Source organism: Solea senegalensis, linkage group LG4, assembly GCF_019176455.1.
Source record: "Solea senegalensis isolate Sse05_10M linkage group LG4, IFAPA_SoseM_1, whole genome shotgun sequence".
In the NCBI taxonomy this organism is placed as follows: domain Eukaryota; kingdom Metazoa; phylum Chordata; class Actinopteri; order Pleuronectiformes; family Soleidae; genus Solea; species Solea senegalensis.
The window spans coordinates 11,952,527-11,978,425 of record NC_058024.1 but is presented as its reverse complement, the minus strand read 5'-3'; the positions used below and the strand labels follow the sequence as shown (position 1 = coordinate 11,978,425).

The 25,899-nt window shown below is 40.1% G+C and overlaps 2 protein-coding genes across 3 annotated transcripts in view; one reads left to right on the top strand and one right to left on the bottom strand.

The window, feature by feature from the left end:
• LOC122767814 (laminin subunit beta-3-like) overlaps positions 1-14,804 on the top strand; it is an 18,918-nt gene extending 4,114 nt beyond the window's left edge. For both annotated transcript variants that reach the window (XM_044023302.1, XM_044023301.1), the window contains 20 exons: positions 2,115-2,229; positions 2,942-3,015; positions 3,431-3,622; positions 3,835-3,898; positions 3,981-4,171; positions 4,415-4,535; positions 4,861-5,049; positions 5,162-5,317; positions 5,832-6,025; positions 6,209-6,305; positions 7,362-7,737; positions 8,546-8,706; positions 8,878-9,089; positions 10,211-10,417; positions 10,538-10,682; positions 10,861-11,068; positions 11,780-11,921; positions 12,347-12,523; positions 13,080-13,242; positions 13,519-14,804. In XM_044023302.1, the coding sequence (XP_043879237.1) occupies positions 2,115-2,229; positions 2,942-3,015; positions 3,431-3,622; positions 3,835-3,898; positions 3,981-4,171; positions 4,415-4,535; positions 4,861-5,049; positions 5,162-5,317; positions 5,832-6,025; positions 6,209-6,305; positions 7,362-7,737; positions 8,546-8,706; positions 8,878-9,089; positions 10,211-10,417; positions 10,538-10,682; positions 10,861-11,068; positions 11,780-11,921; positions 12,347-12,523; positions 13,080-13,242; positions 13,519-13,658 (3,324 nt within the window). In that variant the 3' untranslated portion in view covers positions 13,659-14,804. The remainder of the gene's footprint in view (positions 1-2,114; positions 2,230-2,941; positions 3,016-3,430; positions 3,623-3,834; positions 3,899-3,980; positions 4,172-4,414; positions 4,536-4,860; positions 5,050-5,161; positions 5,318-5,831; positions 6,026-6,208; positions 6,306-7,361; positions 7,738-8,545; positions 8,707-8,877; positions 9,090-10,210; positions 10,418-10,537; positions 10,683-10,860; positions 11,069-11,779; positions 11,922-12,346; positions 12,524-13,079; positions 13,243-13,518) is intronic.
• LOC122767817 (calcium/calmodulin-dependent protein kinase type 1D-like) lies at positions 14,559-25,899 on the bottom strand. Its single transcript, XM_044023307.1, has 12 exons — positions 25,247-25,899; positions 23,291-23,402; positions 20,775-20,900; positions 19,750-19,824; positions 19,233-19,371; positions 18,661-18,784; positions 18,265-18,340; positions 17,895-18,007; positions 17,659-17,737; positions 17,488-17,575; positions 16,703-17,016; positions 14,559-16,124 (listed from the first exon to the last, which is right to left on the bottom strand). The coding sequence occupies exons 2-12, from the start codon at positions 23,374-23,376 to the stop codon at positions 16,061-16,063; spliced, it is 1,284 nt and encodes a 427-aa protein (XP_043879242.1). The 5' UTR covers positions 23,377-23,402; positions 25,247-25,899; the 3' UTR covers positions 14,559-16,060.

The following is a 25,899-nucleotide window of genomic DNA, read 5'->3' as shown; positions in this document are numbered from 1 at the left end:
TGTTTGAGGTGACACCACAGGGCTTTGAACCTACATGTTTCCAAGTTAAGAAGAATGTACCTAACGTGCTTTACTGAGGTTACAATATGTACTGTTTTTACACACATTCAAGCTTCATGTATTAACACTGAACGGAGCTCAGTGCTAGTTAGCCTTTACGTAAGTTATTCATTAATCTAGACACTAAAATAAATGTGTTCAAATTTAAATAAAAAAATTTAAATGACAACAGTTAGTAACGATTTTGTTCACCCATTTTAATTTCAACACCTTTGGACAACTTTGTATGCATAAATTAGTTTTAAATATTACATGTAGTAGCCCAGTGATTATTCTTATTATTATTATAATAATAATAAGAAGGACAAGAACAGTAATTCATTTATAACAACATGATTTTTCCTGTGTCCCCTCAGTTAAAAAAAAAAACATTCAGTGACCCAAGACACGTAGCCGAGGGCCAAAAACCTTGTTATTGAACTTTTCTCCACAGGGAATGCAGCCATGATTTGCGTGCCACAGTGCCAGACACGTGCAGGTGGGCAGCCACTAAATACTGCTGACTTGACCAGTGGAAGCTTTCAGTCATGAGAGGAGAATTGTCCTTGTACATACATTCATAAACATTTAACATTGTAGCTTTGATGCAATGTGTTTGTGTGCACATGTATATGCAGACGTCACACTTCTTCAAATCAGATTCTATCAACATTACACCAAATATCTATTGTCACCACTATGCATTGGGTTAGGGCTTCTATACATGCCTGTGTGTTGTCACCATCGACTGTGTGTGTGATTAGCCTTGCAATTGTATGCATTTTTGATATTAAATATTGGCAAAGGTTTCCAAAACCCTGGCTCTTTAAAGCAGAATCCAACCAAAGTCATACACAATGGAGAAAACATAAGAAGGATTGTTGGAAAGCTTGCAAGTTGCAGACAAGACAATTTGGCGGGGAGAGACAGAGGATAATGAGGAACAGGTGGAACTGATTGGGGAGTGGCACGCAATCACTGTGCAGGCAGAGGATCTGATATGTGAAGCTATCTGAACACAGGTGACAGTCATTGACAAATTAGAACAACAGGAAGTAAAGCTAACTGAAATGAGTGAAGCACATGTACAAAATAATTAAGGAACAAAAGGAATATGCACAAGGAAGCGCTACAACATAGGACTGCAAAACAAAAATAGAAAGGCAAAAAACACAATGCAAGACAAAAAAAAAACCCTTGCGATAACTTTTTGCCTTTGATGTGTCTAGTACAAATTGTCGCCTTTTATTATGTTGGTATGACAAACGCACTCAGACTCGTTTCGGAAGAGTGCAAATCATCAAGATGGGGCGCTATAGAACCCAGATGCTAGGCACAAGTCCGAGCACTATGACAAAATTATGTATTTTCGCCACACCTGACCTCCATGCCAAGTTTCCAGAGTTTTTATGCACGTTAACCCCCTCAAAAATGGTGTTCATGCTCGGGCCGTAATAATTAATAATAATCAAAAGGCAGATTAAGAAAAATTAAAGCCAAAATGAAAAACCTCTGTAAACTAAAGCCTTTTCTTAAAGCACACATAAAAGGCTTATTTTGCCAAATTATTTTAGTTTTTTTAAGATACACTTATACAAACTTAATTCTAAGTGTTAATTCATTCATTTCTACCTAGAAACCCTCCTACATGTTGCACACTGGTCCTTTAAAGTGGCTTGATTAAAGACAGGACAATAATACAATGAAGTGTTTTATGAAATTGAGCGACAGATCTGTCATTCTATCTGACAAAAGTTTAAACTGTGTGTGTAAGGTGTCACATACTCTGTCCACATCTCACTTTATTGGGGCAAAGTTCATGCTATTTATTCAACAGGTCAGTCCAAACACCCATTAGGATCACCAGGGACATTGATTTTGTGTCCCTCTGTCCACTGTGTGACCTGCTCAGTGACACAGCAGCTTATCTACAGATCATATCAGGTCTCAGGTCCAGGTCTCAGGTCCAGGTTCAGGACAAACACCTAACTCTGACATATTTCCAAATAATAATGCAATAGTGCTGGAAAAAGCCCATTATTGCTGCTAATGTGTTTGTGTGCTGTTGTTTTTAGGGGAGGATGAAGTGTTGTCCATGTGACTCCAGAAACCCAAACGGTCCTCTGGCCCACACTCTCCAGGAAGTCCTGTCCTCCTCTGAACCAGACAGGTGGTGGCAGTCCAGGAAAGGTGGGTGTGAAAGAGAGAGAGTTTAAAACAATCATTTATTGAAATAAAAAATCATCTACTTTTTTATATCTGTAACAAACAAAAGAAACAACAAAAATGCACAAAAGTCAAATACATTTAATCACTAATTAAAACTATAGTGCATAACTTTTAAATGTCATTCTCCATATAGCAGTGTTTCAATCTCATGTAGCCTGCTGCACACAGGAAGTGATTTGTTTCCTGTCAAGGCAGACAGAGGCAACAGCAACATTGCACGGCTAAAGCAAGACAGCTGCAAACAGTAGGAGTATGTCTGAAAACACAAAGAAGTTCTTATGAAAAGCTGCAGAGGTGAATTCTACTACTACTACTACTAGTTTGACAGGATAAACACTGAATACACCCAAATGCTCCGATAGGGGATAGGGGATAGTCACGTCCGATAGTACTGCTTGACAGAGCCCGTTTTCACATGAAAGACGCAGCATACAAATACATGTCGTATAGCAGAATGATAATATCAGCAACAAGAAAAGCTTGAAATAAATATATCTATAAAACTTATTTCAGAATCGTTCAAGACATTTAAATTCCCTACACATTGCTTCTCATTTTATATAAAAAAATTTTCAACTCAAAGGTCTGCCTGTAAACATGTGCTCATCAAATATAAAAATGAATTATTCCGTGAATCAGATGGAAAATGCTGTTCTGCTTGTGTGTCCTGCAGAGGTCAGCCCTGTCAGCCTACAGCTGGACCTTGACAACCTGTTCCAGCTTGACAACCTGATACTCAGCTTCAAGGTATGAAAGAGTCACTGTTTAAAGGGTGCCTGGTTTAAGTGGGTGGTGGTGGTGGTGGCGGCGGAGGGGGTCATCAGATTGCTGTAGAACAGGGTTTCTCAATCCTGCCCTGCATGTTTTAGACATTTCCCTGCTCCGACACACCATTGAGAAGCCCTGCTGTAGAAACATGGTGAAGCAAGATGGTGGCCCCTGTAAAGCAAGGCCTTTGCCTAAAGTACATATAAAACACTTATTCCAAGGCTATGAAAACCAAACAGTTTTTAGGTGTTATATACCATATATATATACCATGTACCATATATATGATCATATAGTAACCTGATTCATCTTTTGTCTTGTTGTGAAACAGTCAACTATAATAATATGAATCTTGATTTATACTATGTCCTTTCTTCTTCCTTTTTCTTTACAGGGTCCCCGGCCCAGTGCCATGGTTATAGAGCGGACTCTAGATAATGGCAAGACATGGAAGCCCGCCCTTTACTTAGCTACTGAATGTCAGGAGACTTTCCCTGATGTCCCCACAGCAACACCTCTCACCTTGGATGAGACGTATTGCCACACACTGACCCCTACTGGAGAAAACCCCTACCAAGACCACACAGTGAGAACAAAGCTTTAAGTCTTTAGATCTTTTATTTTTAGTTTTGCCCCAAACTTTCATTCCCCAGCTTTAAAGACTAAGCCATAGCCATATAGACAGCAGGTAGCAGGCTCACACACACCATTGAGATTATTTGTGAAATAAGAGCAAAGCTTCCACAGCTGCTGTGTACAGAATTTAAAAAAATGCTTTTTTTTTCTCCTCTCCTCCAGATTGAGTTCAGTCCTTTGCGTCAGTATGCTTACGTTCCAGCTCCCAAAAACCAAAAAATTGAAGGTAACTGTTTCTGTCTCTTTGTGGCTCAGAGTGAATTTGGTTAAAGGTGATTGTCTGCTGACTGTCAGTGTCTCGTTCACAGATGTCGCCGGGTTAACGGGGCTGAGGGTGAAACTGGCCGAGCTGGGGGATGTCCCACGTCAACCAGGCAGAGCTCTCAGTAGGTTTTTTGCCCTGAAGGAGATGAGGGTGATGGGCAGCTGTATGTGCCATGGACATGCCAATCGGTGCCTGCCAGTGACCGCCGACGACCCACAGTCCAATACCATACAAGTATGTACTGTATACTCAGCTGTGGAGTAGCATGAAAGCACTTTTTGTATTTATTAGCTAGTGCTTTCTTCCTGCTTTCTCCATTTTTTACCAAACTGGGTTATACAGTATGGATATTCTTTCATTGTTTTTGGTGTGAGCTGTAATTGAGATCTGAGTGAATTGATGTGCATGTCTTTGGTACCAGTTGACAGCATCATTAAGTCAGTTCTTCATGAACCCTTCTCCTGTGCCTCCTTGCAGGTGAATCCTCAGTGTGACTGCCAGCATAACACAGCAGGAATTAACTGTGAGCGCTGTGATGATCTCTACAAAGATCTGCCCTGGAGACCTGCAGAGGAGGGCAACACCCATGCCTGCAAACGTAAGACATCACCTCCGGGGCAAATCACAGACAGACCAGCAACTACTACTGAGTGTTAAACTACAGGTGTTAAAATCTGTCAGCCCACCAAAACATAACGAAAACAAAGTTTGGTGCAAGACACAAAGTGCTGGTAGTCTGACATAGCCGAAAATATGCACATTCAAGAAAATGAAATAGCTGTTTTCATTCTAAAAAACAAACACTCAAACCACTTGAGTGACAATCAAGATGTTTGCCGCGTAGTTTAGTAAAAATCACTTGATTCATTATATTGTTATAGCCCTAATACTAATACATACTAACCATACTGTCCACTACGCAGGCTGTGAGTGCAACAACCACTCCCAGCGCTGTCATTTTGACCAGGCGGTGTATGAGGCCAGTGGACGGAAGAGTGGAGGTGTGTGCGAGTCTTGTCAGCACCACACCACTGGACCAAAGTGTGACCAATGTGCTCCAGGTTACCAACGAAACCCCCGCAGCAGAATTGACCAGCCTGATGCCTGTGTTCGTAAGTGTCCCACCAGTGAAATGAAATCGAAATTCTAAGGCCAACAAAACTGAAATCTTCAAAATATGTGAATGGTGATGGTCTCACCTTTGTGTTGCTGTGTTCTTTCCAGGCTGTATCTGCAATGCTGAGGGGACAGTGAATGGTGGTCGGTGTGACGACAGCTCAAGCTCATGTCAGTGTAAAGTGAACGTGGAAGGCACTCGTTGTGACCGATGTAAGAGAGGCTTCTTTGGCTTGAGTGACTCCAACCCTCTGGGATGCACCAGTGAGTGAGCCACACGCTTTACCACAGTCTTCTTTTGCACCTCTGCCTGTTTTCAGTTGACTTCAGGTGACTTCATGTGTTGTTGTTGTTGATATGGCGACACATGGGATGTGACAGTGTAGTCTGTTACAGGAAATCTTTGCAGAAGATGAGTGTTATTGGATAGCCATCAGATACCACATTAATACCAGGTGTACATGCATGTGGTGAAGCAGTATTCAATCGTTATTCAATAACACATTCTAATGGCTGGTGTAACGAGGGCCAAAGTCAGAACTGACAGTGCTAAGTACACCCCCAGACTCGCCCCTGCACCGAGAACGAGTTGAGACGCAGATGTCACTGTCCCTAAAACATTGGCTGAACTAGGACACAATATTTTATAAACTTAACAATAGTAGACATACAGTGAATAACAACATGATAATAATAATAATAATAATAATAATGATAATAAGTGTGATCAAAGCACCCAGTCCTGCTTCCTGACCTTGATGTTACCCCTGCTGTGCAGAGTGTTCCTGCTCTCTCGACGGCTCCCTGTCAGACGTTTGTGACCCGCTGACCGGCCAGTGTCTCTGTCGTCCCCACTTTCATGGTCGAACCTGTGACGTGTGTTCAAAAGGCTTCTGGAAACCAGTTGAGTCAGGACGCTGCGAACCCTGTGACTGTGACTCCACCAGATCATACAGTGATACTTGTGACCAGGTACAACCTCGAAAGACGTATTAACAATCTTATACACTAGGTTATAGTAATAATAATTAGCATAATAATGTTAATGTTTAGACATTAAAACAGACCTTTAGCTGTTCACTACCTCTAGTAGTATGCACTGCATTGTCTTTAGGAGTAATGACAGTAAAATCTCTTGTGTCTCCTTCTGACCAGGCGACAGGTCAGTGTCAGTGTAGGCCAGGTTTTGGAGGCCGAAAATGTACCGAGTGCCCAGAGAACACATACGGAGACCCTCTCACTCTCTGCAAACGTGAGTCAACCATTATTTATATTCTGATTTTTCTATGATTGACTATTTGTTGATTTGTGCAGTGTGGTCATTTTTCCACCCTGTGTTGTTTGCAGCTACAGTCGGATCTAAAGAGTTAGGTTTATGCTTGTACAGTTTTAATGTTTGAACTTACAAATGTTCAGCCCAAAGATTCACTTAAAACAAAGGTAAGAACACAGACACTCAATTCATGTGTGGAGGGGGAGGAACCTAACGAGACACAGGTGGAAGTCATTAGCCACAGGTGAGTCACATCAGGGCAGGGCAGATAATTACAAGGGAGGGGAAACTAAACTGGAAGTAACTCAAAAGGAGGGAAACGAGGGCGCTGTTCGGCTTGATTTCTGTGTGGGACGTCTCTTCCTGTGACGGGACTCTGGCCAGTCAGCAGCCGGCCATCTGACTAATCATCGCATAGTACCTGCTTAAGCATGCTTGGAACCTCGCCTGAGCAGGTACTAAAAATAGTACCTGGTACCAGGTACTAGGCTAGTGGAAATGCTACTTTAACTGTGCCAAGGCGAGGCGAGGTGAGTAGAGCCGGTGGAAATGCGCCATAACTATAAAATAAAACAGGAAACTAACAAGACACAAGAAAACCAATCAACATGCAGAACAACAGAAAATCTGAAGACTATAACAATACAACAGAAAGTTATTTAGGCGTCAAGGTCAAAGTAAACAACGAAGAACATAAGTCAGCCGCTCTGCCGCCCCCTGCTGGAACCAGTTCCTAGTGGATTTTAAATCTGCTCCATCCTGCTTTGATCTGTTTCAATGCACTTTTATAAAAAATGTTTTTTCTTTTGTCATAGTCTTAATGCTAAAACTACAGACATTTTGAGTTGTTTTGGGGCAATTTAAGTATGGTCAGTTTACTAAATAATAAATTCACCATTTGTTCTCATGAGCAAGATGCATCTTTAAGTAACTGTGTTCTTATTTAAAATCATTTTACACTTATTATGCTGTGTTTATGACTGTGGTACAGCAGTTCAAACACCCTTTTTAAAATGTTTTTTTTTACATCCACAGCGTGTCGGTGTGATACAGATGGAACCCTCCCAGGGGTTTGTGACAAGAAGACAGGAACCTGTATGTGTCGGCCGGGTGTCACCGGGCCTCGCTGTGACTCCTGCAGTCGAGATCACTGTGACTCCTTCCCTGCCTGCGAGAGATGTCCTTCCTGCTTCTTCACTCTGGATGAACAGAGACGAAACATCAGCTTGGCTCTGGAGAGACTCTCCCCAAGATTGCCCTCACGTCCTGGAGGTGACGTTGATCTTGGAGACTACGGGCCTCGTATCCGGACAATGGAGTACAAACTGAAACAGATCAAGGATTCCATTGTTCTTCCACCAAGTATTACTGAGCAGATTGAAACTGCACTGTCCAAGCTGCACCAGCTGGGGTGAGTCACTATACCAGTGTGTGAAGTATATTGTATGTGATTAAGAGGAGGATAATGAGAGCAAATTATCTTATCTCTTTGCTCTGTCTATTTACACCACTCTATTTTAACCATGATAATGGTGTTACTTCAAAAGCACCATATTTTCTCAGGTTGTACTTCGTATAAAAAGTTTGAGAACCACTGATTTTTTAAGCACACTGCCACACTGCCACTGTTGACCCGGTCAACATCCACTCTCACTGATAACATGGCTGCCGTCATCGACAGAGAGACAAAATGTTGGCAACTGTACATAAAAATCTACACCTGCTTAAGTCTATGATATGTTCTTGCCATAAAATAGTATTTTCTGATTGGAAACTAACCCCTCATTCTTCTACACCACGGAGAAAATCAGCTTTTTAGCTTGTGGGGACAGCAGCTGATGGTCTACTGCTGCGTCATTAGGACATTTTGAGTCACTTTTTCATTTCCAAAAATTTTTTTAACCCTGACCTCACAAGGTAACTGATTCCAACTTATTGATGGAGACAGCAGTGGATTAACAATTCCTGTGTACTAAAATCCTGGAATAAATAGGCTGTATAACTACGGAAAAACGTGGCAAAAATAATAAATAAGATATTGTGAACTTAAGCAGGTGTAAAGGAGGAGAGCGTTAAGTGGTCGGCTTTTGTGGCAGGTCACGCAAGTGGTGTCAATACCTCATACCAACGCCACTTCAAAAACCCTAAACTATGTTTAATTTATGACCTTGTATCATTGACTGTCTACTATTTTTCTAATTCTTATCGTTGCCTCACAGTGACCAGGTGGAAAAGATTGATGAGGACCTTGCACCTCTGACAAAATCTCCAGGTCTGAACAAAGAGCTGGACAAGCTGCAGGCTCTGCTGGACAGCCTCAACCTGTTGTACAAAGACAAGAAGAGTGCAGTGGATAACACAGTCAATCCCAACACTACAGGTAAGAAACAAAGACACCCAATCACTGAGGATAGGTGGTGTTCCACTGGTGCTTTAATAAGTGAACAAAAGTGGCACAAACAAATCCTGTTGGAGTAGAATGTTGGACTCAACCTCACTCACGCTCAGATACAGTGTATACAATCTACTCACTGTCTGTTTCTCTCCTCAGGAGCTTTTACTGCTATCAAGAATGCCTATGATGAGTCGACAGGTGCTGCTAAGAAAGTAAATGACACTGAAAGCACGGTGAAGGAGTCCGCTGATGTCAGAAAAGACACAAAGGATCTGCAGAACAAAGTGCAGCCAGCCAACACCAGAGATTTGAACAAGCTGAATGAGAAGATGGCTTCCCAGCCTGACCTCACACCTGTTGCCAAAAAGGTAGCTATACCTGCCCTGACATCTTTGAATATTCATCATGTGAATGAATATCTCCACTGTTTATTGCCCAACATCAGAAAATTTGATTCTTAACATCTTGTTTGACAATCAATTTTCTAATGTTGCCTTGAGAAAGTGAAGTCGTGCTTTTATTTCCACATGTTTGGACTGTTGTGATGCACTTTACTCAGGTCCTAGCCAGAAGACAATCTCCTGTCTCCAGCTAGAATAAAATGTTGCTGCTATACCAACTAACTGCTAACCAACAGATCTTCTGATGAGGGTCTTTTAGTTGTTCCCCCGACTTGTCTAGACTGGGCATTTTCGGTCCGGGCCCCCCAGTTTTGGAACTCCCTTCCCTGTAGATCTCAGACAAGCAAATTCTTTTTCAACTTTTAAGCCACTTCTTAAAACCCCCTTATTTTTAAAGCGCCTTCCAATAGTAGTTGTTTTTATTTATTACTTTTACTACATTATTTTAACACAGTTTTCTTGTTTCATTATATTGACACTGTAGCACCAGGTGGCAGTGGCCATCACTCTGTTCATCGCAGAAAATCCTCTCCCTCGCTAAGCAACAGTAGAAAGAATCCTTTGGCGGGCCACTTCCAAATAAAACCTTCTCTATTCACAGTGAAAAGAGACTAAAAGTAGTTTTCTAAATTACACAATAGAACATGTTTCTGTATACATGTGCTGCTTTACATACAAAACAATAAATTAAGGTGCAGAACACAGTCAATTGTAAAAAAGACTCACGGTAAATCTTCTTCAGAATGCATTGCTCTGTATGAAGAGTTGATTATAATGCTCCATTGCTCCCGGGCCCAGTTTGTGGCCAGGGGTGCTTCAACAGGCTATAGGGGAAATAGGGACCCCTGCATCAAACAAACGCAAGCTATTGCAATAGACCTTTTTAGAGGGTTTCCAACTAAGCTGCCATTGCATTCTCCTGTACAGAGATGATCACAAAATTTAAAGTGGTTCTCAAAACGTGTTTGACTGCATGAAAATAATTATCTTCTAGTCAGTTTCCTGCTTTCCCAACCCACCTGCAACACCCCTTTTTTAGTTTCTCCCTTTAAATCGCCATGTTTGTTTTCTCTCCGTCTTTGTTTCAGGTGTGTGGCAGCAATCGCTTAGAGCCCTGCACCCCACTAAAGTGTGAGGGAGGGGCGTTGTGTCCAGTGGATGGAGCCCCAACTTGTGAAAAGGGGAAACAGTGTGTGGGCGCTCTGCCACTGAGCAAGAGAGCGACGGATGATGCTAAGGACGTGAAGGACCGACTGGACAAGCTCTCTGCAAAGATCACAGACACTGCAGAGAAGGTGCATGCACACTTGACTCTCTTTTGCTTCACAGTCACATTACTATTCCTCTCCATCATTAAAGATTATGAAACAGTTTATCAACTGTGACGTTTTGTGTTTCTGTTAACTTCCTTACAGCTCCAGGATACACAGGACACAACCAATCGGGTGAGAGAGTCTGCAGAGAAGCTGTCCAATAAGATGAAGCAGACCAGAGACGAGCTAGATGAGGACTTAAAGGAGACAAAAGATGTTGTGAAAGAGCTCAAAGACTTCCTGTCAGGTGAAGACTATTCATAGTTTCCCAAATTTGTTTAGATGAGGGGCCACTTTTTAGAAATGACAAAACCAATATCTGGAAATGACTGACATACTGTTTGTGCTGAAGCAAAGTTAAGTTCATATACTGTATTTTACGCTTTGGTTTTTTTTTTCACCTTTTCTCATTTTGGTTTGTTCAGACCCTTCCTCTAACCTGACCCAAATCCAAAATGTGAGTGACTGGATCCTGAAAGCCAAGCTGCCCCTCAACCTGGCTGCTCTGAAGAGGAAACTGGATGAGCTGAAGAACCTGGCAGCTAACCTGCCGGACAGCACGGCTGTGCTGAAGGAGGCTGAGCCACAGCTGGAAATAGCCAAGAAACTGCTGAAGGAGGCCCAGGACGCCAGGTGGGCCTTCACTCATCACACGTATCAAAAAAATTTCAACACAAATCTCCCGTACATTGTCATATTTATTTGTTTCACTTGGAATCAAACAGTATAGTATGGACATAAACTCATGTAGCAGTTTGTTAGGGACATCTGTACAGCAGATACAGGTGAGGAGCATCAATCAAACACCAGGATAACTGATGTGATGTCAGAGACTTTGACCGTGACATGATAATTGGTTTGAGTGTTTCTGCTGATATTTTACAAAAACATGAAACATCTAGGGAGCAGCAGATCACCAGAGAATGATCTGCATCACAACATGACCAACCTTAAGGTGGATGTTAAAGATATAATATGTTACAACACTGCATTAAAATTCACTCTGGAAGACTAATGTAGACATACATTCTAAGTAGTCTACTTACATTGGAAAAATATTTCCAAAACACTTTATTTATTATTTATTTATTTACTTGAAATCCATATGTAACTTTATTTCTATTCACCTCTCAAAACATGGAAAAAAAGCTGCCAAAGGTAGCTGATGCAACCGATAACATTATCAAATCTATGCCCTCAGTAGCCGAGTAGAGTGCTGTGAGCTGTGACAGCTTTGTAGAAAGTGTGTACATCTTATCTGACTCACCTGCAGAAACAATGAAACATGATCATAATGAATCACATTAACCAATGAACACATATTCACTGGTTGCACATTCACAGGGACAAAGCACTGAAAGTCAAGGGCGACGTGGACGGGCTGCTGCCGGGGTTGGGCTCGGCAGAGGACTCCCTCGCTGACCTGGAGGACAAACTGAAGGACAGTTTGGATCTCATAGATGACCTGAACAACAACCTGACTAAGGTAGGAAACCTGGATCGAACAGTGAGTCGACATGGTGGCCCATTTATTGCAGTTTTGATGCCACTTTCATATGTGAAAGAAGCTGTCTATTTAGATTCTCCTTCGTCCAGGTCATATACGTATTGGAGATATTGACAAATATCTCAAAGATCCATTTTTTTTTATTATTATTATCTCGTTCAGGTTACCGCAATGTGCTTTATTCAGGGTTAAGCCAAAAGAAATGCCACTGCTCGACACACAAGGAAACAAGCCCATATCAGCCATTTTGTTATATTATTATATTATAATTAGTTAATTAGCTTGATTTGAGTTTCAAACTGGTAAAGCACCTTGTTACCTTGTGTTGAAAAGCATTGTAAGTTTATGATTATTGTTATTATAGCCTGGCATTATTGATATAACGGGTGGCTGTCTTTATGCAGGTCCACGATCAGTTGACTCCAGCAGAGAAGACTCTGGATGATATTTCCACACTGATAAATCCCATGAAACCTCAACTGGACCAGCTGAAAGACCTGCTGCAGAATGGAGACCAGGAGGCCCAGGACGCACTGGAAGACGCAGACAAAGCTGAGGATGAAGCGGCGGCTGGAAATAAGGTGAGAGACCTTGTTATAGACGTGACAGTGAAAAATATCAACATTCATTTTTTGCAAGGGTGTTTGCTTGGAATCAGGACTTGAGGTTACAGGTGAAGATTATCGTAACTATTGATGTTTTTCAAACTGAAATAGTTAGAGGTCCGGTATGTAAGAGTGTTGGTGTATCTAATGGTGAGACTGCAAAGGGATGACTCCTCTGCTCCGTTCATAAGTGCATCAGGGAACTATGGTGGCCTTTTCTTAGTAGATAGAATGTTGCCTTGCATAGTAGGCTATCCACTTCAAAATGTGAGACACACACACTCTGACTTGTTCATCCTTTTAAATGGCAAGTGATGTTTGCTATTAGAATAAATCTAAGGTCATTTTGCAGTGAAATACCGTACATGCAAAAGGCTTTGCATTTAAAAACACATCAATACAGATAACAGAGTCATTCACACAATCAAAGGCGAATGCAAGTCACTAAGAATTAAAAACACATAAAAACAAGAGGGGAGGAAACAATACATCACCAATGTGTAAATGAAGAAACATTTGTGTGTGTGTTCAGGACCTGTCGTCCCTGGAGAAACAGCTGGAACTTCTTAAAGACAAGATTCCAGCCACTGGCACTGGCGGAGAGGCGGGTTCACCTGGGGAACGACTGACGAAGCTGCAGCAGGATGCTGGAGCTCTGGGCAACACCACAGCAGACATGATGAAGGCTCTGGACGGTAATGCAGCGAAACAATCCCAACACAAGTCCACGTGTCAAAGAAATTTTTTTTTTTCTTGTTCAAGTAAATGAAATTTTAAAATGAAATTGGACAGTATCATAAATTTGGGTTTTCTATTCATTTAAGTTTGCTGTGAATTAGTATTAGTAGTATTAATCTCTTTTTCTGCAAACAAATTGGGTCATGATAGTTTGTTATCTTCATCAAAGCTGCGGTAAGGAGATGATCAGAGAAACTGCAGTGTTTTTACTCCTTGTACTTGTCTTTTCCCAGGTAAGGCAGATTCCCTGAGAGGGCTTCAGGATCAGATCCTTCAGAAGTCAAAAAATCTGGAAGGACTGGAAGATAAGGTCAAAAATCTTTTGTCCCAACTTCGAAAGAAAGTCCAAGACCTGAGGGACTGTCAGGGCTGAGAGCTGCCGAACATGAGAGGCTTTTCATACCAGCACTTCAAACTACAGTATCTTCACACTTCCTCCTGCTGTCACATACAGTCTCCTCCCCTAACACTGGAACACTGCTTTAACTCTTCTCTGTGACATAATGCATCACCTCTGGCAGCCAAAGGATTGCAGTTTGAAGGAAATTTTATGGATGGTTCAGGGAGTAAATTACTTCTTTTCCTTTTTGAAATGACTCCTGGAATGTACTAAGTACTAAAGATCAAGTCAGTGGACGTTCTCTACTAAATATCAATATAACACATGTGTAGAGGGTTATCCATGTGTGTAAAAACCTTCTAAAAGCAGTTTTAACAGTATAAATAAATGATAACCAGTCTATTAACAGTATATAGCTCCTTTCCAGTCTTTTCAACCACTTCAAAGCACTTTATAGTTTTGCCACCTACCTGTTCACACCCATTCAAATGCAACTATTGTATTATGCAGCATTTTATTTCCCACCATACATTCACCACACACTGCTCGTGCAGGCATCAGGTGCAGAGTGCAGTTCAGTTTCATGCCCAAGAACAGTTTGGCACATGGACAAGAAAAGCCAGGGATCAAACCACCAACCTTTTGGTTTGTGGACAACATAGTTTTGAAAGCCACACCAGCCCAACTATATTGTCCATATTTGTTTTAATTTTCATAATCTAGCTCATTTCACAGCATGTGGCTTGTTTGAGGCAGCTCTGCAAGAACCAAAGCATGTTTTTGTGATATATTCCTCAGCAATGAATGTGTTTCATGTTTTCTCTGTTGTTTGTATAAAAGTATTTAAATAAAAGCTTGTTTACTACACCGTTTGTTTTATGCCTTTAGGTTTCATAGCAGAGGTTCAGGATGATATTCATTCAACATCACACTAGTTTACTACATATTTATTGGGAAAATAATAATAAAAAGAGACAGGTACACATTAGTACACGTGAATCCAGAAGTTTCCATGACATCACTGTTTACTATACAGTTTGTGGCACTTGATAAAGTATGTTCTGCTTTTTTTCCAAGAGAAACTTAAATACACAGTATACATTTCAAAGACGCAATGGGGAGCATGTGGTCACTGTGTCAATGTCTCTGCCTTGAAATAAAGGTGAATCTAAAAATATAGTTTCCCTGCATCATGTTTGTGTTGAAATGGAATTGGATTTATAATCCTTGAGTGCATTCTGACAATAAATGAAGGAATCTGCATTTGGGTATGGATTCAAACAAAAAAATGGCCATGCTCAGCTCTGCCACTCATGTGAAATGGGTGCCAGGCCAAATAACCACAATAAAAAAAAATACTGTTGGCACTTTCAGGTAGTGTTTAACTTAAAGAAAAAAAAACAATGCTCAGCAGCTTTATACTAACAACTGTGTCGAAATTGCTGACTACTTCTCTGAATTGTGAATTTTCTCAACAACCACTGATCGAGTTCAATTGCAGTTTCCACTTTGAAGTTTTTTTAAGATGAGGAGATGTTGAGACCATTGACAGACAGATTCCTCCTTTCATTTTATTTAAAGCTGCAGTTTGGAAGGGTCGGAAGACTTTATGAACAGAAAAGATTCAGATTATTTGTAATGTGCGTCCAACATCTGAAAACAGTCTCTGTCGACCAATACTATCAGAGGGCCTGAGGGAGTGTTTATGTGTATACAGCAGCAGCACAGGGGAGGACGGGGACAAGAAGAATTTATCCTTTCATACTGCAGTTTTCTGAGCAGAAGATTAAGCCGTCTAATGAAACTCTTCAAGGGCTTCCATCTTTGTGTTTTCAGTCATACTCCAACCTGTTTGCAGCCGTCCCACTTTACTACCGCAATGATGCTATTGCCACTGTCTGTCTGACATTAAACAAATCACTTCCTGTGTGCAGAGCGGGAATATTGGCAAGTAACTCGAGATCTAAGCACTGCTATACTGAAACACAGAGAACTCATTTGACAATGGTTTGGATATAACAGACATTTGTTTATATTTAAAAGTTATCCTCGACAGTTTGTAAACTTTAAACTACACTTGTTCTGACCATAGAACCATGTTTTATTTTGAACCGAGATAACCTTTAGATAATGACTCTGCTTATATCATCAAAGTTGCAACACTGTTTTTGGCTAAACGGTGACACGTGCCCACCTAAAGCTATTCAAAGCAAAAAAATATATGTTTAAAATCGTATACAATACTATTGTATACTAAAGAGAATAAATGTCATCAGCCGTACAGGAGTTTGTATGACGTCTAAATGATGAATTCCTGCTCATGTCTGTTTTAGGGTGTTATTCACTGCATTACAGACAGTTCACACAGTCATTCCATGTGGGAGTGTAGACAGCAGTCCATACAGTATGTGTTTCCAACTCTGTCCGGCTGCCCATCACATGACAGAACAGACTCCGGACTGGAGCGGCTGGTCCTTCATCTGAGCCACTGTGTCCATGCTGGAACACATCCACAGGATTCGTTAGAATAACAAAACAGTGAAGACTGGGATAGTTATGAGGAATGATACAATAGCTTTATACGCATGTAAAAACAAGAGAAGAGAACTAGCTTAATCCAGTCTATTAAAGGGGCAACAGACAAATTTCATGTTTCCACCAACTGGTACATTTCGGAATATGTCATACTTAGCACATTCCACAGACAGCCAGTTTGCATTTCCACATGTGCATACGTGCTTCATGCATACTCAATCTTACATTCCATTTCAGTAGCAATGATTTCCCACCAGGGATTTAGCATCATGTGAATTCTCTTGTTCTTTGAGCACTGAGTTGCATGTGTGAGAGGACCAGTGGACTTCTTCACATAAACTCAAACCTCAAGTTTTACCATCTTCTTCAATGTCTGTTCTGACCAAAGGCAGAACGTGCCACCTACTGGACTGGAAAGTGTTGTGCTATCGAGAGCATGTGCAGTTGGTACCTACAGTCTGCACAAATTAAACTTTATGCATGTGCCATTATCTAACACAGTTAGATAAACCCTACATGTTCAGTTTTCAAGCAGCTCTCACCTCTTGAAAAGAGTGTCTCTCTCAGAATGAAAGTGGACTGCTCTTGACTCATCGACGATGAGGGCGCGATGAGGCTCACTGTGACTGGCTCTCAGCTGTGGACACAGACCTCTGCCTGGTTCAGGATGGACAGGGTTGCCGTTGGGGTCGAGAGCAGGTGCCTCATCTCGGCAGGGTGTCGATACCTTCATATCATCCCGGGAGGAGGACTGCAAAGTGATGTTGGGCATGGAGAGCGGTAAATGGGGGGACTCACTGTGGGACATCTGCAGTTTCTTCATATGATGGATTACTGAGGCTGCATTGAAGGCTTGCTGTTGGAAAAAGTACACATATGACATGCAATATGAGAGTTTCTGCGCACACAAGGACACCTGGCCCACTGTTTCTTCTGTCCACACAACATTGCTATTTCAAAATAATTCAATAATTCCCATGAGACAAAAAATGTGACCTTTCTGTAAACAATGTCTGACAGTGAAAGAGGTAACTCATTCACTTGTGGATTTGCTGGTGAGCATGAACAATGCCCAAAGAGAATAACATGAACAATTAATTAATGAAAATCGGTGAAAGGTTAAACTCCGGTTCACTAACTGCAATGACATACTGTATATCCCAAATTGCAGCCTTTTGTGACTTTGCAATTTTGATTAATTGTTAAGCCCTATATATAGTAATAACTTTGTTGTTTACATGTCTAGTCAGTGGTTTAAGTTAAAACATTTGATTCAACTGTTTATTGTCATTTCACACATGTCTTGTTGGGTAGCAGCAGCACTTACCTTCCATTTGGATTTGGCAAAATTTCTCTCCATTTGTTCACAGACCGACTGATAAATGTCCACGTCTTTAGCCGTTTTTGCTGCAATCCTGCAATCAACAAGAAAGTATGATTTGAAAAAGGAAAGAAAACTCTGTACATGTGCGTATTTGTGTGTGACAGAGTGACTAACCAGGGATGTCTGAGTGCCTGTTCAGTGGTGAAGCGTTTGCTGGGGTTCTTCTCCATCATGTTCCTGATAAAATCTTTTGCTGTGGACAAATGGAAAGATGTTAGCGTCTGGTTACAGAAACTAAGACTTTTAGTATGCAGTAGAAGTCAACTCCAATTAGATTTTCATATCAAATTTAAATGTGCCAGTGTCAAACATCTATACATACCACTGATTTGTAACAGCAGTTTTCATACCTGACTCAGAGATGTCGTCCCAGAACGGAGAATGAAAGGCGTATTCAGCATTCATGATCTTTGAGAAGAGGCGAGTTTCATTATCCTCAAAGAACGGAGGGTAGCCACAGAGCCTGCAACACACAGAGCTCACTCAGTTGTGTTCCGAAAGAAAACTCTTCGTGTCTCCACATAAACCACTGAGGTTTTTAAGTACTGTGGCATTCTGTTACAGTTTATCAGGAGTCATGTGTCTGATGCTCAGGCTATTGAACGTAAACTGTTGGGGTTATTTAAGTGAGACATCGTGAGTAGTGATGATATTTAAGAGAACAGGGCTGATTGATACAGTAAGGGCTTTCATTCTAATAGAGAACAGAAATGTACTTACAGGATGTATGTTATGACACCAATGGACCAGCAGTCCACTGCTTTACTGTAGGGTTTCTGAGCCAGTACCTCAGGGGCTGTGGAAAGACAAACATCAGTGAGCATCATACAGGTAACAGAGGAGGAAGTGCACGTGTATCCTACAGCAAAACCTTAAAGGAATCACTGTATCTAAGCTTGAAAGTCATTGAAATACCAAAGGTTATTACTAGCAAATGATATTATCATAATATAAAGTTAGTGCTGCCTGATTGGGGTATCACACTGCACGAACAGGACATGCAATGCCCCACTCATTTCAGCTTTGTCGTTTTTCCAAATGTCCTAATACAACAGGTAGAGTTACTGTATCATTTTAGCACTTTGGTGAGTTGTATGCTCCTCCTCCATTACTTACCAACATATCCTGGTGTGCCACAGGCTGTTGACATCACACCATGCTCCAACGTCTTAGAGAGACCAAAATCACTGACCATAATCTTAGCATTTTCATCGCTGTTATAGTACAGCAGGTTCTCAGGCTTCTCAGGCAGACACAGAGGAAGAGAGAGAGAGAGAGAACGTGTGTATGTGTTAGACTTTTTGGTTATTGCAACAAACAACCCCCTTGGGGATCAATAAAGTTTTTTGAATTGAATTGAATTGAATTGAACCACCACTCTGGCAGATCTTTAATACAACAGTTATATAACTGTTACCCACAACACGGGATGAGCCGATACTAATTAATAATAATAAAAATAATTAATTAAATAAAAATTATGTTGTGGGCTTGTCCGTTTATTTCTTATTTCTAGTTTGTGATATTGGTATCAGTATTAGACATGAAAAAGTGGCATTGTGCCATCCCTAAAGTCAATTTAAACGTACTAACAACACTAGAGCAATGGTTCTCAAATTTGGGTCTAGGATAAAAAGATCAAAAATAAAGTGTTTCTAAGAACTTGGCTGTGTGTTTGTGTATCTTACCTTGAGGTCCCTGTGTACAATGCTGTTTTCGTGCAGGTAGCTGACAGCCTGCAGCACCTGTTTGATCACCATGCTGGCATCTTTCTCTGTGTAAACCCCCTTGTCCAAAATGCGATCAAACAGCTCCCCACCTGACACCCTACACACACACACACACAGAAGGAGAATGTTGAGGATTTGTCAACACATACAGTTTTGTTTCCTATCCATGTATTATTGATCAGTAACTCTTTCTTAAATGCTTTGAATTGTCTTATACAGTTGAGGTGGCGCCACAGAACATTTACATAAGCTGGAACAGTACATACATAAACTAAATACCTAAACTAAAGACTGTATGTTAATTGCTTTAAGGCATTTTATATAACAGGTATAGTGTTATAACATACATTAATATGTTGTATGTTTTTGTGGAGATAATGTTACTAACTTCAGTGACTTAAAGTTAAACTTCTTAGGATGATCACTTATTATATAGGTTATGTAACATACACCAGTACTGTGAGTCTGTACTTACAGTTGCATGACCAGGTAATAGTGTGTTCGAGTCTCATAGAAATCCTCCAGTCCCACCACATTCTCATGTTTAATCCTGAAAGAGTAAAGGACAAAATGTCACCGTGTTGTATGTTTATTTTTTTTAAATACATTTAATTCTCTGTTTAATATTTTCCTGAGAGCCTTACTGGGATGTGTGTTTCAAATTTACCACCTGTTATAAACACTATGTTACCTGGATCAAACAGCTGTCTTCAGTTTAAATCTATTGTGTCTCTTGAGCTCTTGTTTATTTCTGTTTCCCTTATGAGACCTTGGGCAGCTTTAGCATCCATGCAATATGGCTTTATGCAGTTAATGTGTAATGTGTTGATAAACACTATGTAAACACTATGTAACACTATTTTTCCCTATGAAATAAACTATGAATAAAAAATATACAGAGCTGCTGCTGCTGCTCTCGGATACACAAAACATGTTGTGTTTTACAAATAAGAATCCAAATGAAGGATGCAAAAATGAAAGAAAGAGTCTCTAATTAAACAAAACACACATAAATAGTACAGGAGCAGGAAAAGAATGGCTGGATAAACTGAACCAAATGAATCAACAGAGACACTGGGGAGTAATCAACCACAGGTGAGACTAATAATACACAGGTGAATCACATTAGGCCAGGGCAGACAATCAGGAGGGAAAACAGGTCAGGAAGTAAAACCATACAAAAGACACACACACTTAAAAAGTACAAACTTTACACAAGGGAAAGACAAAGCCAGGTATAAATAACTAAAATTCAAGCTTCTTTTTTTTCTCTTTCCTGTATATACCCACTTTTTTGACTATTTTGCACCATTTGCCGACCCAATTTGTAAGTAACCACATTTATGTTTTATGTCAATATGTAAATAAGCACAGATGTGTGTTTAGTTAGCTGGGTTTGTAAATAAAATGAAGAAAAAAACAATGTCCAAACAAAAAGCTCCTGTGGTCGTGGTACATATTATGGATAAATATGTGTGTGTTTGAGAGTGTGGGTTTTACCTCCTCAATACGTTGACTTCATTTTCCAGGTTGCTGTGAGCGAGGTGCTTTTTCTTCAGACATTTCAGGGCATACAGTTTCCCAGTCTTCTTTTCTCTCACCATAAAAACCTCAGAGAAGGACCCTCTGCAACAAAACACAACCACAACAAACAGATTTAGATGCAAATACAACAAAGAAGATTGTAACTGACACAACTTCATGTATAACTCTATCTATAAGTGCTTGTTGTCACTTAAGGTTGTGTACTTTGAAGGCCTTGAAATGTGAACTTTGAAGATTGTAAACATTGAAAGGTTGAGAACTTTGAAGGCCAAGGACGTCAAAGGGTCATGGATTTTAGGGTACAATGTACACAATTGATAGTAACAGGTGATTATACACAAATTAATATGATTATTTTATCTTCGATTTCTACAATTTCACCTAAATTTTACACACTGGAACATTAAATGAAGATGGATTTTATTGCTGCTTCTGTAATCAACTAAATGCACCTAAAAACTGTTTTGGACTCCAACATGTTTCAGTGTCATGTTTGTATTGACTAATATCAATTAAGATTAAATCAAAATTCAAATTGTGATTTATTTTTTTTTCAGACATATATTGCACATTTGAGTTGTGATATAATTTCTAAGCTCAGCTTCGGGGCATTATTTATTGTGTTATAGACACAATACATAATAGGTAATGGAGCATTACCACACAACATACTATTAAAATATCAACTTCTGTTTCAAGCATTAAATAAATATGTGTGCTACTTTTATTTTTGGAAACAATTCATGGTTCAGCCCTATTTGCATTCGCACATACCTGCACCTGCTTATACCACCTCCCTTCATGAATATCCAGCACACTTAAACACCAACATAGACAGCTAGACTCTTAATTTAATCCTATCATGAAGTAGTGCTAGGATGTTCCTGCACTGCAGTTCTGACGTCAGTGCTCAGGCTAAACACATACACACATGAAAAGAGAGAGAGGGGGAGAGGGAGTGAGAGAGAAAGAGAGAGAGAGAGAGAGAGAGAGAGAGAGAGAGAGAGAGAGAGACCTGGCTCATTCACAGCCAGTCAGAGAGGGCTTGAGCACTTTAAGCAGCTTTAGAGCGCAAGACAACCCTGTGAAATAACACCTTCAGTTAACCACCCACTTGTTATAGGCCATTACATTGACCTATACTGATAGCAGGCCAAACTGGTCTATCAAAGTTTCTCGGGGTAAAAAATAACACACTAAATATCTTTTTCTGTACAGGTTGTAGAGATATAGACTTTATATCTGTGTTTTTGCTCTAATTTATTAATCAGCAACTCCATAATAACATTTCAGCATACTGTAAAACAAGAGATCTGAGAGAGAACTAGATTTATGCAACTCCTCTAGGACCTAGAGAAGGTGAATAGAGTCTACACAAATTTTGCACGTTGTGATTATGTTGGAATGTTGTTCATTATATGGTTAACTGTGTTTCAAACAGGTTAAAGTCCTGATAGATCCAGCGATGAGTGAGTTAACTACATCGTTAAGAGGCTTCACTAATAAAAATAGTCTCAGGAAGGAATTCCCTCTCAGCAGCCTGCCCTTCTGTTCCCAATATCTACAACAATGAGGTGCATTCATCCTTGATAGAGGCTTGTACCAGTGGAGGAAGATCTACAACTTGTCAAAGTCAAATAATCAAACAAAACCTGGAGACCAGGATTCCTGATATGACTACTTTAAAAACCATCATAGCAAAGATTGACTGCTGTCTAAGATCTGAGCGAGCTACTGTCATCATATGCTATTTTGACTACTAATTACATATGTGGTGGCCTCTGAAAGTAAAGCATAAATCAGCAATGATTTACAAACTGTTCACATGTTCACAAGAAGCAGTTTCAAGTATTGTGGTGCAACCCATTATAGACTGAAGCCACTCTTCAGGAAACTAATGCCATGGAGCTAACATGACCCACAGCAGATACACAGTAATTGTAAAATGAATGGTTAAAATAAAGTGCATCTTGTTCAACAGCCAGTGAGCACTTCAGCCAAACATTGGTGGAAGTGGAAAAACAGACAATAAGTTGAGAGTGGGTGAAGGTACAACCTGGACAGGTCCTCAGACTATCCCAGGTACCAATGCTACTTAACCAACTTGCTGTTTTAACAGTAGTTTGCCGGTTTAGACACAAAGCAAAATCACCATTATCATGACGTATTTCATATATGTAAGTGTATTATCACTTTATAATAAAAAAATTACATTATTCTTGCTTGTAGAAGAGTTTTATATGTACTTTAAGCAACCCAGTTTCTGCTACAGCCTGAAAATACAAATCAGCCAGAGCATGCGTTTTGCAAAGCTATATGCAAACATGTGGCTTGTGAAGGCCACTGTACTTTGCTGATGAGAGGGATGAGCATAGGACTCTTTTGTTTGTTATAATCTGCAGTCTCACCATTAGATGTAATTTTTACACACCAGACCTTTAGCTGAGTATATTTATAACAGGAGTACTCACGATCCCATTTTCCCCTTGAATTCAAAGACTTCCTTGATGTTACTGGTGCTTTTCTTCCAGCTGCAGATGATTTCTTTCCGCCCCATCTTGGCTCTGACGTTGCCGTAGACTCCTGAAGCACAGAACACATGCATCAGGTTAACGTTGGAAAGCCACTCATGTTGATTCAAACACCTGGGTTGATCTAAGTATCACATGAATAAGCATTGTCTCTCAACATATCTTTTGTATGGGGTACTGTGTACACACTTTGTCTCTGTACTCTAGTTTGTCCCACATTAAATCTTATTTTCTAAAATATAGCATTTTATTGTGAATTTGTAGATATGCTTGCATACCCTTGCATACCCTTTAATACCAGTTGCTTACTCTGCAGACAAGCACCAACATTTTGCAGCCATTTTAAGCCAACAGATCATCTGAAAATGCATTGATAGACAATCAAAAGAGGCTGGGTTTTGTTGTTGTTTTTGTTCATGACACCTTTGAATATTTGTGTTTCTATCTGTAGTGGGGTTGTAAGTCATCTATTGTATCAACCCCTTCCCTGTTCCATAAACGTCTCTTGTCAACTCCTCCTCGTGTCCCAGTTACATAAACAGTTGCATGTCCATGCCTAAGGTTGGTTAAAGCTCATTTGTACCTATCACTTACAAAAAGATGGAGGATTAGAGAGGGAAACAGCAGTGGTTAGTTAATCTGCCCATGCCTCTCTCCATCTCATCTCCTGTTCTTGTCTGTTGTGGGAACAGATTAGTGGCTGATTACCTGACTAGCCACAAAGTGGGTCGTGGTATGATCATGGCCATGACAGACCAACAACCTCTGACCTATCTGGTGTATGTACTGACAGTAAATACCACATTACACAAGAATTTTCCAGGATATTTTGAATTTACATAAAGAACTTCCTATTATGCTTCTGTCACAGAAAACTCTCTCTTTCTTGAGCTTGTGTTTTATTTAAGTCCACAATTAGCAGTTTACAATTAAACCTTTAGAATTTAAACATTTGAAGCAGAAGTCATAATGTGAGGGATATACAGTAGATGGAAAAAAGTACATCACATAAGACAGATTTAGCTGCTCTGTCTCTCCTAATCACTCCTGTCAGTCCCCACTGTCATTAATATCAAAAGGTGATACAGCTTTTTCAGTTGCTGTGCCTCCTGTCTCCTGTCCCTCGTTAGGTCTTCTCTCATCAATTGATATATTTAAAGCATTTTAATCTCACCTTTAATGCAGTGTGATGGTTACATGGCTATTTTGATATGCTATTTGTCTAGTTTTGCCTTTTTGGCTCAAATTTCTCACACACACCATGACTGTAAGTGCTGTTTATCTGAGCAAGGATCAAATGTCCACAAAAAGGTTTTTTATAATTAAAGCTTGTAACTTTATTTTTATAAGACATTTTAAATAGAACATTAAAAGGAATCTATAATGTGTTTACAGAACTGTTTACAGCTGCAACCACTTTGGTATCTCTAATTATCTTGAATGGCTCACGTTCAATCTGAGCATATTTCTGAACTAAGATTTCATGCCAGGACAGTTTGGGTGCTGAGTGGGAATGAAAGGGGCAGTAGTCTCCATACAAGTCAGTAACCCATCCAAAAATCCAAATGGTTGACTGACTTAATTCCACCATTAAACCATTGGTCAGTCCATTAGTCCAAGCAGTTAAATCCTGTATACCACTGTTAAACTTAAAATTCAACTTTAGTATATTATCAGTAAATAACTCCACAGCATCTTTTTATGCATTATTTCTATCAACTGTAACAAAGGAGTACATCATGAGTTTACAGGACTGATCAGCTGCAATCACCTTAATTAATTATCTCTGATGGCTTAAGTAAAACATCTGTTGTACAACTGAGCATATTTGCCTGAAAAAAGGTGAGCACACAGCTTACAGGTGTAAAAAAAATTTAGTTAAATACTTGTGTTTACCTGAGGTTGCGGTGCAGAGGTGCAGAGGTGGCTGAGCCGAGGTCTCTGTGGATGGACCAGAGTGTTTCCTGCAGGCTGCAGTTCTTCACGGTGAGGGGGCGGAGCCTTGTCCATTCATCAACTCCTTAGTCACAGTGGCACAACATGAGACGCTCAATGACTGTGCTGTGCCTCATGACAGTCTCCATAATCTTCTCCATTCAGCTCACAGTTAATCTGAGACAGTACAGTGGAGTAGCTACACTGTCCTGAGATTCTATCTGATGGACCACAATTACTGTAAAACTAACCATATTCATTTTGTGAGGCACATTTCAGACTGGTGTTTGCAGTTCAATGAGTTGACATGACAAAATCCAACAGAAAACAATAAGACTTTGAAGAAGTTGTGTGATACCAAAAACAGGTGGAATATGGACCTAGAATCATCTTTTCAGAAAGCTTTGCAGGCTCACCTAAGACAAAATAAATTACACACTGGGGCTTAATTAACTTTCTGAAATAAACACATATCTATGCTGTCCTCTTTGGAACAAATAGTAATATAGTACTGTTCCATTTTTAACCATGGAAATGTTGCTTTGCTGTTTGTGTAGTGTTTTTATCAACTGGTAAACAATACCAGTTGATACCAGCCAAACGCTAGGCCGAGA